Source organism: Geospiza fortis, unplaced genomic scaffold (genome assembly GCF_000277835.1).
Source record: "Geospiza fortis unplaced genomic scaffold, GeoFor_1.0 scaffold54, whole genome shotgun sequence".
NCBI lineage: Eukaryota > Metazoa > Chordata > Aves > Passeriformes > Thraupidae > Geospiza > Geospiza fortis.
In genome coordinates this window covers 18,854,878-18,880,812 of record NW_005054301.1, presented here as the reverse complement: position 1 = coordinate 18,880,812, position 25,935 = coordinate 18,854,878, and the positions used below count along the sequence as shown (strand labels likewise).

At 40.8% G+C, this 25,935-nt stretch overlaps 1 protein-coding gene across 1 annotated transcript in view; it reads left to right on the top strand.

The window, feature by feature from the left end:
- The window catches only part of ELMSAN1 (ELM2 and Myb/SANT domain containing 1), a 55,139-nt gene that overhangs the window by 12,594 nt on the left and 16,610 nt on the right, over nt 1-25,935 (top strand). The window contains exons 2-5 of the mRNA XM_005417561.3: nt 17,346-19,040; nt 23,363-23,683; nt 24,655-25,000; nt 25,416-25,482. Of these exons, the coding sequence (XP_005417618.2) occupies nt 17,583-19,040; nt 23,363-23,683; nt 24,655-25,000; nt 25,416-25,482 (2,192 nt within the window). The 5' untranslated portion in view covers nt 17,346-17,582. The remainder of the gene's footprint in view (nt 1-17,345; nt 19,041-23,362; nt 23,684-24,654; nt 25,001-25,415; nt 25,483-25,935) is intronic.

Sequence of the window (25,935 nt, the reverse complement as noted above, 5' to 3'; positions counted from 1 at the left end):
CGCGGCGGCAGCGAGAGGTCGGGGCTTGCCAGCGGGCAGGGGCAGCTGCCGGGTGCCTCTCGGGAGGCAGCCTGGGCTTCGTGACTTGCAGGGACGGAAAGCTCTGCTGCCGGGGGACACAGACCCTTTGAGAGATAATGTTTCTAAAGGCTATCAACTCGGGCTCTTACTCAGCAGCTGAGGCATTTCATTGGGAAATGCAACATCAGAAAAGCATGCTTTTAGACTCCAAGTGGCTTTGGAACAGCTGTACTGGAGCAGCTAAATAAATATACCTCTCTATAAGAGGAAATAACTTTTCTAACAGATATATGCACAAATGAATTGTAATCATACTGAGTGTTTGCCTGAGCAAGAGAGGAAACCTTTTAATAGCGATCTATAAATGGAAATTTGTGCTTACACCAGCTTCTTCTAGCAGCGATTGGAGAACGCTACTCCTGTCTAGTGGGAATGAGATAAGCATCTCAGGGAATTGGAAAAACTAGATGAGCTGGGGAGACAGCGACCAGGAGCTAAAACAGCAATGTACATTAAAATTTATTGGTGCCCAGATGCCTACAGAAGTGTCTGGGCGAAAGCAGTTCTTTTACAGCAGTGTGAGCGGGCCTGGGTAACACAGAACTGAGCTACTCAGTATGCTTGGAGAGAGCAGGGGAGCATAACACTCCTGTCAGGGGGAAACCCAGCATTTTGCTACCTCCAAAATGCAGAAAAATAAGATACTAAAACAAATTTCAAATCTGGAACATATTTAGTAATTACAGATGCACATCCTAAAATATTTTATAATAATAAAGCAAAGCACTGAGCTTTATTATTATAAAATATTTTTATATTTTTTCACTGAGCTGAAATCATATGCAGACAGCACTTACGAGAGTTGCTGCTTCAGGAAGGAATTACAATTGTAAAATAGTGGATCTGGTAAAAGTTCATCCCGGGGTTTTTTTTGTTTTTTTATTCATGAATGAGGGAGTTCTTTAATAAATACTTTATTGAAGTACCGTCCATCCCTTAATTTTCAAATTTTAAGATATTTAATGAAGAAGGAGTTGTTACTGGTGGGATTTTGCTTTAAAACAGCAGTTCCAAATAGAAAGTAAATTGGTAGATTTAACCACCAACCTGTGTATCTTAAAATAAATTGATGGCATCTCCTGACAGACATGGTGCCAATAATCCAGAGGAGGCCTTGGGGCCACGTGATGAAGTTGCATGCTTTAAAGAGTAAAATATGACTTTAAGTTAGTGCATACATTTGTAATTGTATTATTTTTTTTCTTGGGGGGAAAAAAAGGGGGGGGGGGTTCTTAAACTTTAGTGTGGGGTGGAAGAGGTGGTCAGGGATTGCTTTTAAACACTGAGGTTGTCCAGAATGCCTGGGAAGGACATGGTGCTGCTTTTGTGGTGCACGTTCGCTGAGGTCTGTGCTGCAGCAGATCTCTGGCAGGAGCTTGCTGTGCTGCACAGGCCAGTTTTCCACAAGCCTCAGCAAAGTTGGTCACCGTGGATTATTCTTTCCACATGTTGATTTTGTGCATGAAGCTACTTGAGGGAATTGAAGCCAAAATTCAGGAGTTGGAAGCTTAATTGTTTTCCTTGCCTTTTGTGTGTCTGTGTGTGCTGCTTACTTGGAGGGAGAGGGAAGAGAGTGTTAACCAATTACAAATATACATCTTCCATTTCTTCCTGGAATGATGGTGGAAAATATTCGTAGGCTAGTTTAGTGTAACAGCTAAGTCACTCTCAGTAGTAGATACTGTTGTAAGTACACAGATTATTAGCAAGAAACGCATCAGGACTTGGATTTTGTTGCTGAAGAATTAATTCTCCACAAGGAACAGGAAAAAAATGTGTCCATCTTCAGCAGAGGAAATTTTTATGGTGCAGCTAGGCAAGCATAGTATATTTATTGCTATGGTCTTTATTTTAAACAGTTTTTTCAAAGACTGCCAAAAATGTCATTTTACCTACTTAAGGCATAAAAACTATAAAATCAGAATTGTGGAAGGCAATTTCCCTTTTTAACATTGGAGCTGCAGATACACTTACTTTAGAAGTTGACTAGAGAGCTAGTGAAATGATCCTGGGAGCTGAGGAACTGACAGGTGGGGTTTTTCCAGCTGCTGCTTTTAAAAACTTGAACTTTTAAATCCAATGTCTACTGAATGGTAAGGGGAGCTTAGAGTATGAAATTTTTCAAATTATTTTTGACAATTTGCAATATTTGAAACTATGAGCAGTTTTCCCAGGGATATTGAGAAAATTGGCACACAACATTCTCTCTATATATACGAAAAAAGTGCAAATTCCTCTTTACCATGCAAGTATCTGTGCATAAAATTAAATACATATATATTTAGTAACAAGAAAATGTTTTAGAAAACCTTATATTTCTTCAAGGAAGGGAGCTAAGAACTATAACAAAAATTATAAACAACTTCTTTTTATTGGATGCAGCTTTTTATATGTCCAGATTTATCTTATTATTACCAGGTAGGGTATAAGTAAAAAAATTACATTAAAGAAATTACCTGTTATAAAAAGCTACCTTAAAAAAAAAAGGGGGTGACACACTATGAAGTTATTATTGTGGCCTGATTGGGTGGGTGGTTCATGTCTTTTGGAACAGTTTGAACTGCCATGATGTCTTTGTGGAACTAAGTATGTTTAACTGGAAGGCATCATATTCTAGAAAATGGACAAAATCTACTGGAAATGTAGGAGCAAGAGGAAAAGCATCTGGAGGGACCGATACACTTGTGGTTTGAGGAGATTTTCTTCTTTCTGCTAGTTTTTTTGTCATCTCCCTTTTCTCACTTGTTAGCTTCTTGTGTGTTGCAACACAAATGAAACCGAATGGAAACCGACCATCTTGCGTGACCTCAATTGGAAGCGTGAATTCTTCAGCCCTGGGCCTCTGAAAATGCTGCTGAGGGAATAATCCCTGTCTCTGCACTGGTGCTACTGTGAAGCTTTGTGCCAATACCAGGGTCACAAGTCTTGCAGAGAGTGAGCTGCAGACAGCTGAAGGGTGTGGAAAGTTTGCTTAAGCAGAGCCACTGAGTTCAGAAACGTCTGCAGTAATACAAACTTAGCCTGCTACCTGCAGGATCTGTATATGTGTAAAAACCATTCTTTTATTTAAACTTTTTTCCTGATGGTCTAATGTGCAGAGAGCAATGAGTGTGAATTTCCTTCTGCTTTTTTGTTCATTTTTGTGGCTTTGACAGTACTTTTGTGACTCTGATTTGTCAGGTTTTGTCTGCAAGGGAAACTTTTGTGCAATGTTCAAGATTTTCAGTAAGACAGAGAGAACAAAACCACAAATACAAGTGGTGCAAGACTTAGGAAGAGCATTGACTGAGTAATCCTGGCAGCATTCCTCATGCATAGCTCTCAAGGCTTAGTTCTGTTGCTGGTTTTTGTTTGTTTGTTTTTCCCCCCCTGTAAATAACTGTGACAAGTGCATATCTTTTTATGTAAAGGGAAAAATGACACTGCCAATTTCATCTGTACTGTTTGCATTTAAAAAACTCTGGGCCCTATTTTATTTATTTTTTCTGTGAAACCTGGCTATATTTCACAACCAAATGTGTGATGGTTCTGATCATCCCTTCCCCCTCTCACCCCTTCAATGACAGAAATCTGACATTCGCTCCTGCAGGTCAAAGCAGTAGCCAAGGACCATGGTGCTCCCTGACTTCTGGGGCCCTCAGAAGGGGCAGTGGGAGCAGTGGCAGAGCTCTTTCCGCAGTCTGCTGAAAGAACCCTTGTTCCTGTAGTCCAGCTGCTGTGATGTGTGCTGTCCTCCTGCTAAAAATCAGTACTGGTTGCTCTTGTCCAGGTGAAACAGAGCATTCAGTCAGAGGGTTCAAGGAGTGGAAGATGTGGAAGCTTGTCCCTGCACGAGTGAGCTCTGAACACGTGATAAATTTTGAATAAATACCTATCTTATTCCTTTAACACTATCTAGCCTCTGTTCTAGGTAGCCTCTCAAGGCATCACATTCAGTTCCAATGCAACCATTCCCTGTGGGCCTGAAAGCTGTTTCTTATTTGTGGCATCTCAGATGTTGCAGTTGTGGGAAAAGAAAAAAAATTCTTTTCTCTTGGAGTGGTGGTTGGGAATGTGGTTGTGAAGATGGGAGGAATATAAATGTCATGGTAGTTGCTAAAAGCATTCTTACAGGGTTTTAGAGCCCTCTTTTTTGATTCTCTGTCTCCAAATTGTGCTTTTTTGCTTATGGTGCTCATAAGCATAAATGCTCATAAGCATCTGATGTAAACATATGAAAGCTTGTATCAGCGTTAATCAACTAATAGGTATAAATAAATACCTTCCCTTCTTTGTTCCTATGACTTTGAAATTGCATGCAGGGAAGGAATTGGGTGAGATTCTTCAGCATTTTTATCTAATTCCTAGGCAAAGTTAGTAACAATGTCATGATTGCACCTGAATAGGTCTGCCTAGTGTCCTGAATTTCTCTGTGTGCCCTGGACACCACCACAGCCAAGGCTAGCGTATGTGCACATAAGTCTTAGAGATGACAACTCTAGTAAAAGCTAGCATGGTATTTTTAGATCCACAATAAACCTGCATTGACTGCTGTATGCTTATCTTGAGTTTATTAATATGCATGGCATACGGTCTCGTGGGCGGGCTGAAATAGGAAGAAATGTTTTGGAGGGGTTTCATGTGCACTTTAGCCAACCTTAGGATGGGATTTCAAACTGAGTAAGACACTAAATATGATTGAAGGGATAGGCACTAACCTGAGACCGAGTTAGGTTATCTCATTTGTCCTAGACCTCTCAGGCAAGTAATTTTAAAATCTCCCTTTCCCAGACTTAGCTGTCTTCAATAAAAAGGGAATAATAGTAATTTGGTCCCTTAGAGACATTGCCAGAGTAAGTGCATTAAGAGTATACTCTTTATGTAAAATGTAAAATAGAAATTGCTGTAATTTGGTTTCTGTACTATAGCGCCGGGAATGAAGCCGTGGACAATAAGAGCAGTACACCTGCCTAGTGTTGTCATTTTCTTTTAAAAAAAAGGAAGACTAAAACCCCAACCACCACAGATCATGCAAGTGGAAGAGCCCTTCCCCTTAGGCTGCAATTCCAGGCAGAGCTTGAGGAGAGTGCGAAGGCATTATGGAACACTGCATCTGTGGAGTATCAGAGATCTCTGCTATGACTGACATGTATATTTTAATGTTAGAGCCTTTATGTCTACAAGAGAAATTTCATGTGCTTTAGAAGAGTTTGTGACTTTTATACAAATTGCCTTAAAATTTACCTCTGGATGGGGGGGGAGTTGTACAGCATACTTAAAAAGTAGTGTTCTATAGTAGTTTCTGAATTCAGTATAACTGTTCGAAATGAAGATGCTTTACCTGACATCTTGCAAATGCAGTCTGTAGACAAAATTGAGATAAAGGAAATACAGAAGAATAACCTCATCTTGGCTGCCTTTTTGCTTTTTAGTGCAAAACAGACTGCTTTGTCTCTCTTTGTGTACCTGGTAGAAATACAGCATGTTGCAAGTAACACATGTTGTGAAGTTGAGTGAATTGGTGTTGATATATTGCTTTAACTGTTGCCAAGTATTATGTAAATGGTAAGTATTCCAATAATAGGAAGTTTGTTCATGGACAAGTTCCTTCAACTACTTTCTGCAGGAGAAATTTGTCTGTGATATAATAACTGGTAGAATGTTTTTCTGCTTTGGTGGATTCATAGATCTTTTCCACATGGGTGTCGTGGTTTTACAGGAAGTAGGTTTTCTGGGAATGGAGTGGTCAGGCCAATTAGGTGTTCAGATTTTAATTGGCACCTGGTTTGGCCACTTGGGTATTGGATACGCCTCTGAGAACACAGGGGTTAAAAGCAGAGCTCTCCCCTGGGAGCAGTCTCTTTGATTTCCGGGGGGAAGAGTTCGGGTCTTTCTCTCCCCTGGGGGGAGGGGAAAAGCAATGCGGCCCTGAGAGGGTAGGCCGGCCCTGAGGATGGAAGGGTGGAGGAGCACCAGGAGGCATTGGGCAGCCCCCCCACCCCGGGAGACGGGAGAGAGAAAGTCGGTGCTTGGGACTGTGGCCTTGAAGTTGATATCGGCCTGTGGAGAAGGAGTGGGAAAGGGCGGGGGGGGGGTGCAGCGGTGAAGGAGCTTGGCCGTGTGTAGGAGCTTTTAACCCTTTTTGGATGATGAAGACCTTGCAGAGTATTGACCTTTTCTGGAGCAGAGATGGAGTGGAGGATAAAGAGGAAGTGGGCAAGTGATCAAAGTCTGAGCAGTGAGTGAGGCTGGAAGAGCAGAGAAGAACCCTGGGTGGGGGAGATGAGGAGTGGCTTGTTGCTGGACTCTTTTTGTATAGCCGTGGACAGAACCATGCTTCCTTGTGATACAGAGACTACATCCAGGGGGTGCAATGCCTCAGAACCAAGAGGGTTCAGGGTGGAGACTCCTCAGCCCCAGGGAGTGGAAAAATATGGGGGGGACAGGTGTCCCAAAGGTGAGACTGTGCCCTTTTTGGAACTGGACAAAGCACCCTTAAAAAAGGACAACCCTGGAAGCAGCTCTGGTCCTTGTTCGGTGGTGAGAGCACTGGACAAGAAAGGAAGGGGTCGCCATGGCCCAAGAAGGACTCCTCTCCTCTTGACAGATTGAGAATTGAGTATTTACAGGGTCATAATGGACTGATGGCGAAATTTGGGAGATGTATTGTATTGGAAATAAGGTGGGGGGAGGAGGAAATGTTTTTGTGAGGTTTTCATTTTCCATGTGTGTGTATGTGTCCTTTTCTCTTGTAGTTTAGTTAATAAACTTTTTTTCCCCTCTGTTCCTAAGTAGGAGCCTGCTTTCCTTATTCCTGGTCACATCTCACAGCAGACACTAGGGAGCGTGTATTTTCATGGGGGCACTGGCATTGTGCCAGTGTCAAACCATGACAATGGGGAAGAACTGTGTAACAAATGTCAGCCTGCTGATGAGAGATTGGATGTTCATTCTCATTGTTTGGAGATGTGTTGAAAAAAGTAATGTCATCAGATGCTGTGGGACATAAGCTGGACCACTTGAACTAACCTACTTGAAATAAGAAAGTGCTATCTACCTGGTGTGAAAGAATCTTTTAGAATCCATTATCACAAAATCAGAATAAGGCTGGGACACTTTGCTCTAGTCCAGCTTGCTCAGAGCCCCATCCAAACTGGCCTTAAACTAGATGACTGGATGCATTATGGATTGTAAAGGAGCATCAGTCTCTGAGTTTATTTGGTGTGAGACAATCAGGTTAATAGAATCCATATACCTGAAGACATGATTAGTTCATTAGCCCTTCATTCTGAAGTGAAAACTATATAATATAATGGATTTTTTTTCCTTTCATGCTTAGTGATTTCTTTTGTAGATGGTCAAGTGTTTAGTGCAGCTTAACAGCTTTTCTAGTAAGTCTGATCTTCCAATTATTTATATCCTGAGGTTTTTTTCACACTTTGTAGGGACTTACTGTTCCTGTTAATAGCAATTTCATAGCCTGTATCTTTAGCAAATACAGCTGTTCAAAGTGTAATGTGGGATTATTGAATCAAAGTGTTATGGCTTCAGTTAAAATATATTTATATTCGAGGACTCGCAGAGTAAACTGTGCAAGTGCAGGATACTTCTGATCTGCTTAAAACTCATAGAATTCCATCTACAGCTGGATTAATGCATAAACTTAAGTTTTTCTCATAATATTGAACTTAATCATAATGACCTCAACTCTGTTTTACTAACAGCTCAGTCTTTTGCTCAGTTTAAAATAACTTTGTAAGGATTCTTTATAGAGAACACTTTTCCTCATGCTGTTGTCAAATAACTTACTTTCTTTCTAGTTATAAAGCACAGAATAAGTGGGTTGTTTGGTTTCAGGTAGGTTTGTTGAGCTGAATCTTTAGGAAATTTCTGACTTTGCTCTGGGTCCATATGAGGCTGATGTCACTTATGCCCCATAGTGGAAGTGCTTTATAATGCTAGTAAGGCAAATTAGCCACTACAGAAATGGAAGCGCTTTGTATTTGATCCAGTATTGGTACCAGCCATCTGCTCTTTCCTTCCTCCACTGAAATTCCTGTGGGTAAAAGGAGGGGATTGAGCAGGTGTCTGTCAGGTAACTGGTAGGGAGCTCTGAATCCAGAAACATGGAGAGTGCTTTGATTTTTTAATTAAAGCTTGAGAAATCAGACTTCTCTAAGCCCCTGGAGTCTTCAATACCTTCCTGTTTTCCTCTGTGTGATGATCCTGCTTGCCCACATCTTTCAGTGTTCTTACTCCCAGTACTGGTGTGCGTTTGTTTAGCTGCATTTCTGTAATGCCTGACAGCCCCAGTCATGGCCAAGAGCTTACTGTACCTTGTAACAGACCAGCATAATAAAGAGACCCTTTTATAGTCAACAGGAATTCCTGAAAGACATAATTTCAGAAATTTCAACTGAAGCCCTGTCAGTGCTGTAAAAGACTGCACTCAGTCAATACTGTCATCTGTTTGCTGCAAGTGTGTGGATGTGGGCAAACCAAGGTCAGCATTGCTTCAGCTTAGATAACTGCTGATAAACAAAGATATTTCTGGGTCAAGTGAGATAGAGGCAGGCATGTGACAAAAGAGAACTATGTTATTGTGCGACTTTTTTCCTTCACTTTTTGTCTTACTCCCTTTTCTTTGGTTATCACTACCCTGATTGCATTATGTCTGAAATTAGACTTCTAAGAGTCTTTGTGGAAGACTCTCCATCTAGGCAGTTAGTGGCTGTTGTTAAAGATAATACAACTTCTATGACCTCAAAATACTCCATTAATATAAACGTTTTTTGTTTCAAGTATTATTTTATGAAACAATTTGAAGTGGCTTGCTTAAGGTGCGTGTCTGTAGCAGAGCTGGATGCTGATCCCAGGGTTCTGCCTGTATGTGTAGTCTCAGCTATTGTCCAGCCAGACTTGGGTGAGTGATGATGCCTGCTTGATGGTCTTAAGAATGTCTCTGCCAGGGGCTCAGGCTGAGGAATTGAGTACCTTTATATTTCTCATTAAGAAATCTCTGTGAATGGAAAGTATCACTGTCTCTATGAACTGACACCATTCTTTTCCCTTATTTGTAGCCCATTACCCCTTGCAGAGCCTCAAAGGAATCTGTAAAACACTCAGACTTTGTTGTTCTGTACAGTGGATGTCTGTGCAAGCCTGTTTTTTTTTATTTGCTGGAGTGCTGAAGAGGTTGAGATGGGAACAACTGAACCTGTAGCAATCTTTCCTGTTGCAGCTCAGTGCATTCAGTTGTGCTTTCTTCTCAGGGCTAAAGTGCTGAGAGATTTGGTCTGTCTCTGAGTTGTCCATGCAATTCTGCAGCTGGTGTGTTTGTGGCAGGAGAGGCATTTGGAGTGAAGGATGTGTTGTGGTCCTGTCAGGTATGAGAAGGCGAGGGCAGAGAAAAGCTTTTGGCTTGCTCTTTGCCATTCTGACTTTGGAGCCTGCTGTGATTCCTGCATGTTAGTGTCTGTTGCTAGCAACTGCCTTCCCAGACAACTCCAAACAAAAAAGCTTAAAATAAGTGTCTAAGGGCTTACAATTAGAACTGTTAACCCATTTCCAGTGGGAAGGAATGATGTTCCTGTAACTTTACAAAGCCTGAAAGCAGCATTTCGTACTCCGTAATTACTGTGCTCATTCTGCTCTCTAAGACTGCCCAAACCTCTTCAGATCAGGGTTTATCATCATGACAGATTATAATAACAATTATTCCTAACTTCATTACAGTTTATAAACATTAGCCAATATAAGGAATGTGTCATGTATGTATTTTATTAAAGGATAAGCCTGGTCTGTGTTGCAAAGCCATTTGTAAAGATGGGCTTTCCTGTGTTTGTGTTTACAAGAGTCCGGATTGTGGAGCTGCCTCTCTCGTGGTGCAAGACAAAAGACTAGTCTGCTGCAAATCATGAATAATTTGTTTCCATGTAATGAGGTTTGCATGAAATTTCGATTATTTTGGAAACAGCACTCAGAGTTTTGGTTGAAAATAAGTGAAGATCATACATATCCTTTCAATAGCTGGTAGAAGCAACATTGTCAGTTCCTTTAAAAAAATCTGGTTGTGGCTTTTTTTTTTCCCTTTTGTTGTTTGTTTAATTATCTGCTAAGTTTTAAAATTTTAGTCTGTCTTTTTAGTAGTTTTCCTACCTCATCCATACCGATTTTCTTCTGGTGGAGCTGTTTGTGTAAGCCAGGTTTGTCTGGTTTGTTATAAGGATAAGACTAATCAGCACTTGATGGGCATTTTCTTTGTAGCAACTTTTTGTCTCTTCCTCATCTATTAGAACAAAATTATGTGGAAAATCCTGGGTGTGTTTTGAAAAGGAAACCTCCAATAAACTTGTAACCAGGTTTACAGCTTGAACTGAGGAAGACAACCCCAAAACTTAGGTTATTTTTAAGTGTTCAGCAACAGTATATGACTTTCCCCTCATAGAACTGTTGCCTGAAAACTTCCCTTTGAGGTGTGTCTGAGGTGCTTCAGACCCTGTAATTCCAAAATCATTCTCTGTAACATCTCCCATACTAGGGATGGATCTGTGTGTTTAGATTGAGTGTGGAAAAATTGTGGTGATGTGGATAAATAAAATCACATCCATGGATGTCAAAAGTAGGTCCAGATAGAATCAGAGGGGATGCTTTGGTGAATTTGAAGACCATTGGAACAGAAATGTACCTAATTAAATAATGTTTAAAGGATTGCATTTTCAGTGTTTCACATTTATTACCTCCTTTACCACAAAGCAAAATCTTTTCTTGAAGTAGGATTTGTGTTTCTCCTTGGATTGATTACTTTGTGAAGTGTAGTTCATGTATTTCCATTTGGGTGTGTATATTTTTCCCAGACAATATGGTAGTTCTACATTTTGTGTTCTTTTGCTCGCTGTGGATAATTAACTCTGGTGGTGCTGAATGTCAGGAATGGTTTAGATTGGAGCAGTAGTTTGGGGTATCTGGTTGTCCAGTACAAGTGACCTGATTTTGCTGGCACGTGGTCCTTCTCAGCATGACCACTTTCTCACATGTTTCACCTCACAGAGCTGATGGGTTTCATTTTTGAGTCTCTGGTTAGTACAGTGGTTTAATAAAGTTTTATTAACTCCCATCCTCCGAAAATGGGAAAGTGAAAGTGGCAGCACAGTAATTTTAAGTGTGTCCTCAGGGCAGAGGTGCCCCAGTAGTCAGTCACAGCCTCAGTCTTGCTCGGCAATAGAAATGGGCCAATCACATGAAAATTTGGGCAGGTCATATGCATACTACGTATTTAGCTATGTGTTTGTTAGCCTCAGGCAGGCACCTTCAGGAATCAGTGGAAGTTGCCAAACTTCCTGGATGCTGTGTTTTCCCTTTTGTTGTCTGTCTGTGAAGCAGCTTTCCTTTCATCTCTTTGTCTTTATTACAGGCCTGCTGTAGGATTCCTTTTTTTGCTATGCAGTGTTACGAAACAAGTAAGCCTTCCCCATTTCATAGGCTTTGTTGATTCTAGGACTTTGATCTGATAAGTTCCCTGGATTAGTTTCATACTTGGAGGTGTTAGGGGAGATGATTGATACCTAATTACATTATTTTATAGTGGGCTTCTTTTAAACTGCAGGACTACTCAGTTGGTTCCACACTCCTAGAAAACACACCTTTTGCTATAGAGACAGACATTCAGGATGTCTGGAAAATGCCATACTATTGGTGGTAAAGTGACAGAAACATAAAACCATCATCTTTGTATTTATGTATTTTGCTTTCTTGCACAATATTGTGTTTTGTAGTTGCTTTGAGTTTTCCCCTGCTTTCTTCAGAACATAGATTGCTGTGCTTAACTGTATAGAATTTACAAACATGGTTTATTTTCTGTGCTGTGTTGTTCAAGGTGTTTGAAGGTGGTGAGTGGGAGGTTGAAAACAATCTGCAGGAATTTTGATGTAGGTAACTGTCTGGAAGAAAATGTGACAAAGTGAGCATGTGGGAGAGGCTTTGGAAGGAGGGATTGAAGCTGTTTCTGTATACAGCAGAGTAAGCATAGGTTATGTGCAATAAGCTTTGCAAATATTCTACAAACACAAAAACTGACCCATGCTTTCAGCCTTTTCTCTGTTCTCACTCAAGACTTTTGCAAACAGTGCTAGTGGTTTCACAGAGGCAGAAGATCCCTGCTAGCTGGAACAAGTTTGTGATGACCTGTAACTCTCCAGTCATTTTCAAAAATGCAAACCACAAAAGCCAGAAACAAAATCCACCCCTCTGAGCCTCCTCTGACCTTCTATTGCACTGAAGGAATTTAAAAGTTTTTGCCCTTTCTGCACATGTGTGAATAGCATACCCGCTTTCCATCTTTCACAGGTAGATTTAATTAAACCCAGGTTTTCTTTCAGGTTTGAAGGGGAACTGGTAGTTATTAAATTATATTGCTTAATTTTTGACCTTGCTTGTTGTGTGATCTTAGAAGTGAGTTGTTTCCTCTGTTTCTCTTCCTTATTATTAAAATATATATTATAATTCTTCATGTGTTTCATAAATGTGGGATTTTACAATAATAATGAGCAAATTGGAGAAGGAAGATTTGATTGCTCTGTCTCAGAAGGACACGGGGTAACTTGCTGCATTTGTCTTAAATGTAAGATTGTTTTTGGAACCTGTCCATCATCCTGGTTGAAAGTGATGGAGCTTACCGGGGAGAACCATAATTTCACTTGCTGGCAGCAGGAGGACTTTGTGAGAAATAATTGTCATCGCCCTTATCTGACAGATTTCCTGTAAGGAACAGTGACAGCATTGTTGCAGTTAAGGCTGAGAATGTGCATTAGCTAGAACAGAGGAACACTTTATTTCACATGAATAAAACCCTAAAAGAGAGGAATTTAAAAGCTAAGATGATGGACTAAAAGATGGTCTACAACTGCAACTACAACTTGTTAGTATTCTCAGCATCCTTAATTTTGCTGAAGTTTGAGGAGAAATCTGAGTCTTTCCTGAGTAATTTCTGCAGCATTTTGTCAGAGAGAAATGCTGGCAAATTATCTAAAAGGAGAATGAGAAATGTACACAATTTAAACTTGCTTATCATGCCAAATATAGCTGATGTAGCAAGTGGACTGAACAAAGCACAGGACAGCACAGCCCTCAAAAACTGATCTGAAGAGTAAAGTTCAAGATTACTACAGTGTGTGAGGTCATGAACTTGATATGTGAAACTGTACAAATATACATATGCTTAGTTAAGAGAATATTTATAGAAGTGGAATAATGGTGGATACTTACCAGTTATACAGGCAACAGTTGCCAGTTATACAGGCAACAAGTTTTGAAGAGAGATAGAGATATTTTACATTAAATGGTTACCATTGAGTGGTTTTTATTTGTTCCCTAAATCAAATAATCTTTAACTTTAGTTAAGGTTTTATATCAGGCTCTCTCTAGGCTAATAATAAACTGTGACAAGACAGCTGCACTGGGTAGGGATGTCTCAATAATTTTGCTTTGAATTGGATAAAATCTGCTGATGGGTGGTCTGGCTGGTAACAGCCTATTGAGTGGCTCTGAGTGTCTGTGCCCTGCATGCTTCCAATATCTCCTTTGAAAGGACTTCATAATTTCAGAACAGAATCCTGCATGCAGGAAGAGACTCCATAGTCCTGTTATATACTTCAGGAAGTCCTTCAGCATTCTTTGCATAAATTTAGCTCATATGGTGTTTTATATGTGTTTATGATTTTGTTTAATGCATTAGTGCAGATATGCTAGAGAAGTTTTTAGCTAAAAATGCTAATTCAAACTTTTCTCAGTAAGGTGCCATGAATTACTTTCCTTGGTATTTTTCCTTCCAGAAATACGTGCCCATTGGATATGTATATCTAATTTGTCATTCTTTTTAGGTGTGGAAGAGAATATCAAAAATCCATTAGAGGTATGAAAATATTTACAGTGTTAAAGGAGGTGATGTACAATTTGTATTCATCTGGAGAAAGTTCAGGAGAAGTTCTTGAATGTCAGAAGCTCCTGGAAGTGAACATAACTGATGATGTTGCATACCAAATCTTAAAGTTATTAAAGCAAAATATACTGATGCTAGGTTCTGCTTTTTCTCTGTGCAGTGTAAAAGCAGTGCTAAGTATCATAACACTTCTGTATATGTGGAGGCAAGACACAGTATCTTCTAGGAATTAGAGTATTGGAACTGGCTCTGTGCTTTATTCAAAGGTAAGGAATGGTCCAGGGTGTACTGCTCCAAAGCACTTAAGCCTGGAAGCGTGTTGCCATTTTCCTGTGCTACTGCAGGCTGACTCTTGTGCTGAAATTCAAGTAAAACAAAACAAAGCAGAAAAACCCCAAAGCTGGTAATTGGCTGGGATGATGATTGTGTGAGCTCATTCCCCCAACCTCAGGGAGGTAAGCCTGTTTAGTCAGCCAACAGTGCTCATGCAGTGAAGCTGCCAAGCATGAGCTTTCCCGAAGCATAGTCATGCTGCAACTTGAACATTTATCATTGCAGCTTAAACTACGAGCTGTTATTATTAGGATGACATAGAAGATACTTTTCTGTAGATTTTCTATATAGAAAGAACTTCTAAAATGCGAATTTTGTGATACTTTCTTTTACCATCAAATACCAGATGCACCAAATCCTTCTCTATATTGGTGATCTCTTAAGTAGTTTTTTTTCCATGTAACTGGGAGAACTGGGATGTTCAGTAAACATGTTTTGTTCAAATTACCTTAAATCTCTCTTCCTGGGTTTTGTGCTGAATAACAACTTCAATTGTACATATTCCTTTCCCTCATTTAGGTTATCTCTTAACTTACTCCTTCTTATGCTTTGCATCTTAATAGTTTTGTTAGATCTCTTTCCCAGACTGCTGCAGTTCTAAACTGGTCTGAGTTAGACCTTGTGATGCTGGTGTCTTCTTACCTAGTAATAGAAAAAGCAGAACCAAAGTCCACACAAGTGTAGGCTTGGAAAGTTGTGCTAATGCAATGCTTTTTACTAATGTGAGAGTCCTCTTTCTAAAGGTCCTCTGGCAGTTTTCTGTGTGGTAGCTGCAAATCCCAGCTACAACTATTAAGAACAGCATCAGCTGGACTCTTTCTTTCTTTCTTTCTCTGCTTGATAACAAGGACCCTTCAAGTTGAAAGTTGAATGCCATCTTTTTGACATTTATTGTTGTATTTTTCTTCACAGTATAAAAAGTCTACAGCAGAATTTCAGAAATCTGTCAGGTTAAAACTTGATCTACTGGTAATGTCTTCTAGTATACAGAAGACATTGCATTCTTTTTTATCAGAATGATGTGACTGAGCGTTACAAAAGCATCAGTGGAAGGAAAATGCCTAGTTTGGAGAAAAAAATAGCTTGTGATGATTTCACAAAGTAAGACTGTCAGAAATCACTCTTAGTAGTATTACCTCAGGTGTTGAAGTTTAGCTGTTCTCTCTGATACATTTGCAGTCCTGCAGAAAGCAAGGAGAGAGGATAGCTTTATGGTTTCTGAGAGGCATATAGCAGCTTATCCACCTCTACATTTTGCTACCAGGGATTCAGTTTCCTGCTGTAAGACATTTTTTCCTCTCCTAGAGAAATTTTGAAGTAGGAAAAACTTACTTTATGAAATCTTGATTTGTGTACTAGTTGCAGTTTAGAGAGAATTTTCCATCTCACGTGTCCATAATTTCTCCTAGAGTTATTTTCATCCTGTTGTGATAGTCTTGGGAAATGAGCTGAGATGTTGTGCTCAGAGGAGGGAGGAATGCCCTGGCTCTGTGATGCGGGGTGGCAGAGGTCCATGGTTTGTAGCCAAAGGCGAAGGGAAGGCAGTGTGGGGGAACAGCTATGTAACAGCCTGAGGAAGTGAGTCACTGCACTCTGAAACAGTCCCATGGCTCCAGTGGCACTGAAGCCAAGCTTGGCCTCTGAGGTGGAAGTTGCGTAAGTTAATTAAAACTCTTTGTCCTTTCCTCCTCGTCACGTTCCCAACCCCACCTCAGTGTTAAAACCTGCACTGTACCCAGATCTGTCTGAGGAAGCTCAGGTTATAGGACTGCAGTGTGCTATATAATTTTGGTTTATTATATTTCATTTTAGAAAGCGGGATAAATAGATTTCAGGTTTCATTAGAGGGGATGTGTGTGTTAGTCTTACCTGCTCCACTCAAGAGAAACTGGATTATGTAACAGAAGGGCTGTAATAAGAATAGGATTTTTACAATTTGCTGTAATTTTCCTGGAATGTATTGGCAGTGGCATTTAAAGTGGAACAGAATGCACGCTGAAAAGGATAGGAATAGAGACTTACACTAGAATGTTAGTAGTAGTAATGTGGTAATATAATTGAATTTAAAACTAAAGATCTAAAAAGGTTTTAGGTGTCCAAATAGGAATACTAGTGTATGTGTTCACGCATTAGACCTTAATCCTGCAAACTAGCCTCTTAGAGTTAGTGGATAGCTTTTCTTCATGGAAGAAGTGGGTAGGAGGGTAGAATTGTTGTAGAGTGCCTGTTCTGGAAGGGCTTTCTTCTTTTGCATTTGTAGCTTTACACTAACAGATAATTGCTGATGTCTGCAAGCAGCTGTTTTAAGAACAGCTGCCTGAACTACCTTTCAGTGAGTGTGACTTGAGCAGGAGCAGTTTCTTTCAGCTGTTAAAGAAAACTTCTGAGAAAGCCACAGGTTGAGCAGGCCGTGGCCCTAGGATGGGATCCTAGGGCTTGGATGCTGGGTGGGCAGTTCTTGACTGGAAAGCATCTGTAATCATTGGTGGTGAATGTGTGTGACTGATGGGCTGTTGCCTGACCCTTTTCCTTCAGAATACTGTATTGAGCGTCTTGCTGCAGTTTGGCTGCAGTCTTCATGTACATACATGTCTTTAAAAGGTCTTTGGGAAATGTGGCCTTTTGGCAAGCCATGAGAGTTTTTTGTTTTGTGGTTTTGAGTTAAGATTAAAACCAGATTATTCTGGCTACAGAAAGATGTGGAAGTAATTGGCCAGATCAGAGGTACTAAAGAGTAAAAGTAAAACTTTCAGGGTGAACTTAAGTGATTAGTCAGAATTCTGTGTGCAATAGGGAGTTGCATCATGCAAGTACAGTGTGATACCTATTTTGTAAAACTAAGTTGTTTTGTTCTGCATTCTTCTAGCAGGTCAGATCTGTTGTTTCTTCCATCTATTATCCTGGTCTTCATTTCCATGGGAGGTGGGACAGGCATAGACATTGTTGTTTATCACATGAGCATTCATAGGCCAGTTATGTCTCTAGATGATTCATTGCAATTGCTTCTCTATTTCAGGACCTGTAACTAAGTGGACCCTACTGACCTCTGAACCACAAAGTATAAGAGTGAAAAGAAGTGGGAGAAGCACACAAAGAAAAAGGAAGTGAATGCACTTTCATCTGGACTTCTTTCCTGCCCTTTATTACTGAAGCTGAATGGAAAAAAAAGACTGCTGTGCCTTTCCTCCCCCAGCCTCAGGGATGGGTGGATTATAAATACTGTGTGTGTGAGACTGGGAGAACAGACTGAACCATGAATCTTCAGGCTCAGCAAAAGTCTTCAAGCAAACGGGTTGGGAAACGAGTTGCCTATTTTAACGAGCAGGACATAGCAGTGCCATCAAAGGAACCGCAGCAGCAGCTTAAGGAAGGACAGTACTATGGTCACGGAGGGAATATATCAGTCTCTCAAACTATGGAGATTTCTCATCCAGGAGGATTAACAAGTGCACCCAACAACGTTGCTCTGATGAACTCTGTTTACAATCAAGATAGGGGAGAATCAGTGATGATGCCCCAGTCAGTAACAGCTGTCAAATGGCAGAATTCACTAATGGGAAACCGGTTGCCAGAGAGGAGTGACAGCCACTGGCAGTCTCCACCTTCAATGTGGAACCACAGTATGGTTTTTGGGGGCAACCCAAAAGGACCCCACTCCAATGCTGGTGCCCCAGGCTTCTATGGCCACCCAGAAGCCCTTAAAAGAAATCAAGAGAAAGGAGTGTTTGTGTCACAGCTGGATTTATATGGAGATGCTGTCCAGCAGATGATGTCCCAAAAGGCTCAGCTGGAACAACAAGCCCTGGTTAGACAGCAAGCTCAAATGAATTCTTTTCATCAAATGCAGAAACAGCAGCAGCAGAATCAAACTCTGCCATTGCAGCCTTTCCAACTTGCATTTGGTCACCAAGGCCAAAAGCAAGGTCTTCCTGAGCTGTTACATGTCTTTCAAGAAGCCCCAACTTCTTCCAGTCCAGCATTTACTGCACAACAAAAACAGCAAGCTCTTCCCCAGCTACAGCTCTTTGAAAATTTCTATCCTCAGCAGCAGCAGCAGCAACAGGCTGCCACACAAACCTTTGGTCTGCAGCAAACAACTTCTATAGCGCAGCCTCATGTGGCAGCTGCAGCACCTCAGCATCACATGATGCCACACCAATTTCAGCAAGCAGAGAGGAACCAGGAGCTATTCAAGGCATTAACAGAGCAGAACCAACAGACTGTGCTACCTCAGACGCAGATTCCCTTTCCAAGAAGGTCACGGAGACTCTCCAAAGAAGGTGGCCTGCTGACATCTGCAGGAGAAGTGTTGACTTCTAAGCAGGCAGAAGAACAACCTAGCAATTTATTTCTGCACCACTGGCAAACACATCAGCAAGAGGTCCCGATACAGCAAACACCTGAGTCACTGGGCCACAGTAAAAGTAGCTATTTGCACCCCAAAAGATTGGATCTGGGGCAGAAGGATGTCCTGGTGAATAGTGAGCAGTGCCAGATGGAAACAGACAGGCAAGCTGCAGCCCAGAATGGTAGAGATGAGGAGAAGCAGGCAGCAGCAGCTGAAGAAAACAGTCAGAGAACTAATGATTTTCTGAGTGTCAGAGGTGGTGTAATCCAGAGTACCCGACGGAGGCGACGTGTTTCTCAAGAAGCCAATTTGCTGACTTTGGCACAAAAAGCTGTTGAACTGGCTTCTCTTCAGAATGTAAAGGTAAGGTATAGACCCTAACCATATAGCATGTTTTACACTACAAAATAGGGCTGAAAGGAAGGTAAGTTATGTACATATGCAGGATAAGATGGTATCTTGAAGTGTGCAACGAGGGCAGCTCTGGTGTGGAGGCAGAGTTCAGCTACTGTAATTCGTAGATGTGGGGGAACAGAGATGTAGTGTAGTGAAACCACTAAGGGACAGTTTTATTTCACTAACACCAAACATTATTTTAGCCCATGACATGAAAATATGGATGTTTTCAGCTTAGGTCTCAAGGTGATGAGGAATTTTGAGAGGCAGATATAAGCAGCTTACTTGTCTTTTTACCAATTTAACATTCTCTTTTTTTTTCTGTTAAAAGACTTAGGCTTACCTGCCAGTTTTTCAGTTTCAGCAGTTGAAGTGTTTCTAAAATGTGCTATCTAAAAATTACATAATGCAATTTACATGTTCAGTATTCCTCAAATATTAAAATTCTAAGAAGGCTTCACTTACATGAAGGACCAATACCAGGCATGACAAAAGCCTGTCGCATGCAGCATCCTGTTTCTAAGAATGACCTGAGGGCCTGTAGACCTCCTGTAGGACATAATGGGGAAGAAATTTAGTGCTGACTGATTTGGTAGTTCACTACTCCTAACCTTTTGATATCCCATCAGTCTAAACTGAACAGTATATATTCCTTAGGGCAAGATGACAGAGTTCAAAATTAACTAGCCTATTGGGAGACAAGTGATGGGATTTTTGGAGTTGAGTGGGGGTTTTTGGAGGGATTGTTTTTGAATGTTTTTCTTACAGTTGTGGTTTACCTAATCTTTTATTGAGTGCTTCCTGGGAGGCACATTTTTCCTTGGAAGTTGTCTCGCCAAAAGCTGATGAAATATACGTAACATGAGCTGCTTTTACCTACACTTTTGATATCTGAGTTGCTATCCAGTCAGACAACAAAGGGAAAGGCATTTTATTGCCCATTTTGTTTTCATCATCCTTTTTACCCTAGTCTGTCTGTCACTATTTTTTCCCATCTTCTCCTTAGAAGAATGTGCTGTTTGAGTGAAAGAACTAAACTAGAAAACAATGAGCTGAATATCCATAGCCTACTTCATCTCTTGGACAGCAGAAATCAAACAGTGACCTGACTTGGTTAATGCTGTCTTCCAATCCTTTTTGCTCTAACTCCAGTTGAACCAGCAGATTTGATAAAGAACTGGTAGTATGCAGTAGCATGGTGTATTTGCTCATACTTTGCCAGCCATTGTGTGATTATATTGCAGAAGGCCTGCAATTCACATTGCACTTGGATCACTAACAAAGTGTCAAGAAGAAGCAAATTGAGCATTTAGGAAAAGGCCCTGAGAGATGAAGCAAGAAATTGGCTGTTTGAAGGCACGTCTGCTTGCAGTCTGATTCATAATGTAAAGACCAGAAAAGTGTTTTGACAGATACTCTTTTGTTCTTTGCAGTTATGCAAGCATAATGGCACTAGCAGAAGAATTCTTGATGTTTAGATCTCTGCGGGTTTTCAGGATGAGGTTTTGAAAGATTATAAAATTCTTACCAGAGGTCTGATGGATTTTACATCTTTAAGGTGTTGGATATTGTGCGAGGGAGAAAAAGAAAATATGTTTGCTGAATGAGAGTGGGCTGCTTCTCTTATGAGTATCTTTCTGTTAGAAACGACCTAGAAGCTTTCTCTGCATAGGTTATCTGAAGAGTGTGTAGAAGGCCATAGAGTTAAATTATTGATTGAAGAAGGTAACATTCATAATTTGAACCAATGTTTTGATCATCCCAGTCTAGGTATGCGTACTTTATGCAAAAATAATATTCTGGACAGCAGTATCTGTCTACATGCAGTGTACATGCAAGAGTGACGCTTTGGAACAGGCCTGTGGCTGCCTTTTTTTCAGGTGATGCAAGCTTGTTGCTGCCTGCAGGCTGCAGTAAATTCTCAACTCCTTTATTGTTTCAGTGTGACTTGTTGTCTTCTATTAGTACAGAAAACTTTTCTCAAACCTTATGGTTGTCTTAAAGGGTGTCTGAATTTAAATATTCCTTTATGGAAGGAAGACAGGTTTTGCTTACCTAGCTGCTTTCCCCTGGCACAGGGCAGGGCACCAGCTGCTACAAACAAAAGGAAGAAAAAAGTTTTGTTTGCAGAATTGTAGTTCTGGTCTCGCCTCTTTCATGGACAAGCTTTGGTTTGACTGCAGACAGAAGCTGCCTCTCCTTGATGCAGATGATGCAGAATGATAGCAGAAGGCACTATGTGGGCAGGTGTTTTTAAAAGGCTGGTGTGGTTTCTAATCAGATCACAGATGTGGCCTCAGAACAGTTCTTCCAGCTGTTGTAGTTGGGTTTTTCTGTGAATTCTAAGTTTTTTAGAAACACCTTGAAGGATAGACAGGATCAATGCCAGGATGTCTGATGTGTTTCTGTGGATTTCCTGGAGAACTCTAGATGACTAGTTCATACCTCAGTATTTATGCAAGAGTCTAAGTGAAAGTGCCACATGTTGCACTTGCTGAAGTTATCCAGCACCCCTCCTGCCCCAAATTCTGCAACAGGGATGCGGAGGTAGCCAAAAAACCCCTAGCAGGTCCCATCCTTTCTGCTTCCCTCTGAGAATAATGAAACAGCTGAGAAACTATTTAGGGATCTGAAGCAAAGGGCTTAATTCCAAAATTAGTCATGCCTCTTGTAAACATTAGGTATGTGTGAACTTTTGTGATCAGAAAAGCTGTGGTGTGGACCAGAACATCTTTAAGGATGTCTCAACTATATTAAGTCCCTACTGGTGCTTTTTCTCTATCTGTGCTACTATTCAGGTCTCCTGTTCTTCTTTTGTCTTGGAGGGATCATCTCTGCCATCTCTGAGGAGGAGTCCTTTGCTGATTGCCCCCCCAGTTTTGAAAATAAAAGAAGCATGGTAAACCTATCATAAAGCCAGTGGAAAGTGACATTTTTGGGTGACTATGGCACTTTTGAGCTGCCATAATTTCCTTCTTGTAGTCAGCAAATTAGTTCAGGTCTCTTGACCTACAGAGGTCTGTGTAGCACCCAGGAAGTACCTGAGATTTTTACATTGGTCAGAATTGGTGCTTTTTCACACATTCACATTGTCATTATGTGTTGCTGTACCCAGAAAGTGGTGGAGGGAAGCTACAAAACTTTACAGAAACCCCTTTCTATCTAGAGTCAGTGGACTCCAGTGATGTCTGTCAGCATGATGAACTTGATGAATGCCCTCCAAACCCAAAATTGGTAGTTTTATGGGAAAGTACAGGAGCCTGTCACCAGCCTGAAGTGAAGGCAGGTCCTCAGATCTCATTAGTTTCTCCTGAGGCTTATTCTGGGACAATGGATGCCACTTGTGACTTTACAAGTATGTGTTCCATCACTCTTTGGTAGAGGTGTACATCTGCAGTGTCTGTGAAGAAGCAGTCGGACTTAAAAACTGCAGAGTCAGTTATGGAATAAACCTTTCGGTGCAACTTAGCCCAGCTCTAATAAATGCCTCCTTGAAAGGAGGCAGTGCTGGATCTTCTTGATATGGTAGATTTTATGCGCTCAGTCTTGTTATCTGGCTTATTTTGAAGACTTAATGTTTTCCAGAGTCCAAAAAAAAAAAAAAAAAAAAAAAATATCTGCAGTGTCTGTGAAGAAGCAGTCGGACTTAAAAACTGCAGAGTCAGTTATGGAATAAACCTTTCGGTGCAACTTAGCCCAGCTCTAATAAATGCCTCCTTGAAAGGAGGCAGTGCTGGATCTTCTTGATATGGTAGATTTTATGCGCTCAGTCTTGTTATCTGGCTTATTTTGAAGACTTAATGTTTTCCAGAGTCCAAAAAAAAAAAAAAAGAAGCAAAAACTAGCTCTGGGTTTAGGGTTTTTTTTGTGTGTGAGAGATTTAATTAAGATATTATCACAGTTCAGTCTTCCCTGGAGCAGAAATCCAATATTTGAAATTAATAACCTGCAGCTTTTGATCATTACTAAAACTGAAGAGCTGTTGTTGAAAGTTATAAAGCAGGACACAAATTCATATAGAAAATGAAATGTTAAAACATAGGTAGTGAAACAATTCTTACGAATGACCTATATAAGTGTTCTGGCAGTTGAGACTACAGGCAATCCTCAAGTAATTCTATGAAATTTTAGTAACACTGTGAAGTATTCTTTTTCCTCCAGTAACACTTCCAAATCCATTTCAGCTTGCAAATTGCTTTGAGAAACTTGATATACACTGAAAAGGAGATGGTATCTCATTTATTACATAAGTAATACAGAATTTTTAGGAATCTTATTTTTCTTCTTAGGAGCTGGATAATTCAGAGAAGAAGAGTGTGCTAGTAACAGCTCCAGGACCTACTGCAGCTTCAAAGAGTGTTGTGGAATTCACCAGTTCTTCACCAGCTCCCAAAAAAGCCCGGGAGGATAACAGCCTTGTGCCTCTTATCATTCCTGTGTCTGTGCCAGTGAGAAAAATTGACTTGCAGAGCCTTGAAAAGGAAAAGTCTGAGGATGGAAAGCTCCAGAGAGGCCAAACAAACGATCGAGCTCCTTGTGAACGGAAGCCTTCTGTGATAGTCACTCGGAGGCGGTCTAATCGTAATACTAACATGGAGACCTCGAGTCAGGTATGGATGCACTAAGAAACCAGAGATAAGGCACATCTGTTTGATTTAATCACACAGTTTTTAGCCATGAACTTTTCTATTAAAATAGTCTGATCTCAAGGCTTGAACTTGGAATGTACATAGTCTGGGGATTTTATCATAGTGTTGCCGTGTATTTGGGCATTGCTGGCTTTTTATGACCTACAGCTAATGCTAGTAAAGCCAGGCAGCGCCTCACTAAATTCATTAAACAGTGAATAAAGCCAGATGGGCAGTAAGACTGGAATAGTAGTCTGTCTGTGTCAAGAATGCTTTCTTCATGCATACATAAATACCAATAAATTCTAAGTAGTGCACATATTTCTCAATGTGAATAAAATCCAAAGGGAAGATTTATTCTCATGCAATTGAAACCTTTTACTGAGTTCTGAAGGTCAGTACTTGATTGTTCCCCTGCAGCATGGTAGTGCTGAGTGGGTGCGTTGATATTTTTATTTCCCTTCTCCTCTATCCAGAAGTACAACAGAATGTTCAGATATCACAGGAATGGCAGGCATCTGGGGAGGTTTCTCTGCATTTAAATGCTTGACCATCTAATAAAATACTGTTATATTGTCTTATGTTCTCTTACCACTATTTGGTGTCACTGTGTATCTGTATCAGGGTTGTGGTGTATCTGTACTAGAGTTCTGCTGTGCTTTTTTGTTCTCTTTTAAAGCTGCCATGAAGGTTGGACCAGATGTACATGAAGTTCTTGTAAAATATAACTTCATAATCACAAGCTAGAGCTGCTACCCAATGGTTCCTGTGTCCAGTCCATTCCATTCCCTGTGTTCTTCCTCTCACTTTCCCCTTCTGCTGATTGTTGAGACATCCTCCAACTGTTCTATGCAGATTTTAAGCTGCCATGAAAAAAATGTAATCTCACTGAAGTTTTTCAAACAACCTGAGATTTTAAATTAAATTAACAATACAATTTATTTCCCTAATAGCATGAAGATGCTGTTCCAAAAGATGAAGCAGAGGGCTTTGCCCGAAAACCAAAGCAGCGGCCAAGACCCGAGCCACTCTTCATACCACCAAAAGCCGGCACCTTTATTGCACCACCTGTTTATTCTAACATTACTCCATATCAGAGCCACTTACGGTCACCTGTCCGTCTGGCAGACCATCCTTCAGATAGGAACTTTGAGCTACCTCCTTACACTCCTCCCCCAATCCTTAGTCCAGTGAGGGAAGGATCTGGGCTGTATTTTAACGCTATCCTGTCTTCAAGCGGTCATTCGGTTGCACCTCCCGTGACGCCCAAAAGTGGTCACAGAACTCTGCTTAGATCAAGTAAGTTGCATTTTAACCTTCCTTTCTTGTGTAATTTATGATTGGGAACTGTGGAGCATTAGGAGGAACATCATGCCCTTAGGAGTTGTGTTTGTGTGAAACTGGAGCTTCTTCCTAATTGTTTGGGAAGCCGGAGTGCAGGAAATGCAGTGTTGCTCCATCTGGGCATGGATGTTAAGATGGGTTCACAAGCAACCTGCAACGCCCCCTCCTGACGTTCTTGGGAATGAAAAGTCAGTTCCTCTCCCAGATCAGTATCTTGAGCTGAGGGGAGGAAGGCCCTGGTCATCTGAAACTCCTTTAGTTAGCCTGGGGATACTTTTTTTCAGAGATGGACAGCTCTGATTAGATTTGCAAACTGTGTGAAAAGTAAATCTCAGATGTGAAGCTGAGCCGTTCTTCCTTCTTGTTGCAGATAGTTCAGAAGTTACCCCTCCGATTCTTACAGTAGTGGGGGAAGCCACCCCGGTCAGCATTGAACCGTAAGTAGGCAGTAGATTCAGAGTGTCTTAGGAAAAAGTGCTTCCTTGCTTCCTCCTAAACCTTCAAGCTGCTCCCTGTGCGACCGATGTATCTCTTAGAAGCATTAAAACTATTCTTACTGGTGTTCAAAATATAAGTTGTCTTGGTTAAAAATTACACCATATGATAAATAGTGTTTGTTTGGGTAAATGTAATTCTGGTGACATTAACTGCTTTCTATTGATGCTCACCTGTCTCTGGGCTGAATTACTGTTAGTTACCTAAAGGGGAATCTGTGCTGTGTTGTTCTGTACAAGCACTTTGTATGCTGTGTGCTTGTTTTACGGTGGGAAGATGATGCTCCTTTAGAGGAAGGACAGAATGTCCTTGCAAAACTGGGGTTAGCTCTCCCATGGACTGGTCTGGTTGCAGGTGTGTTGTAGCTGCAGCACAGCTGTGAACACTCCGCTCTT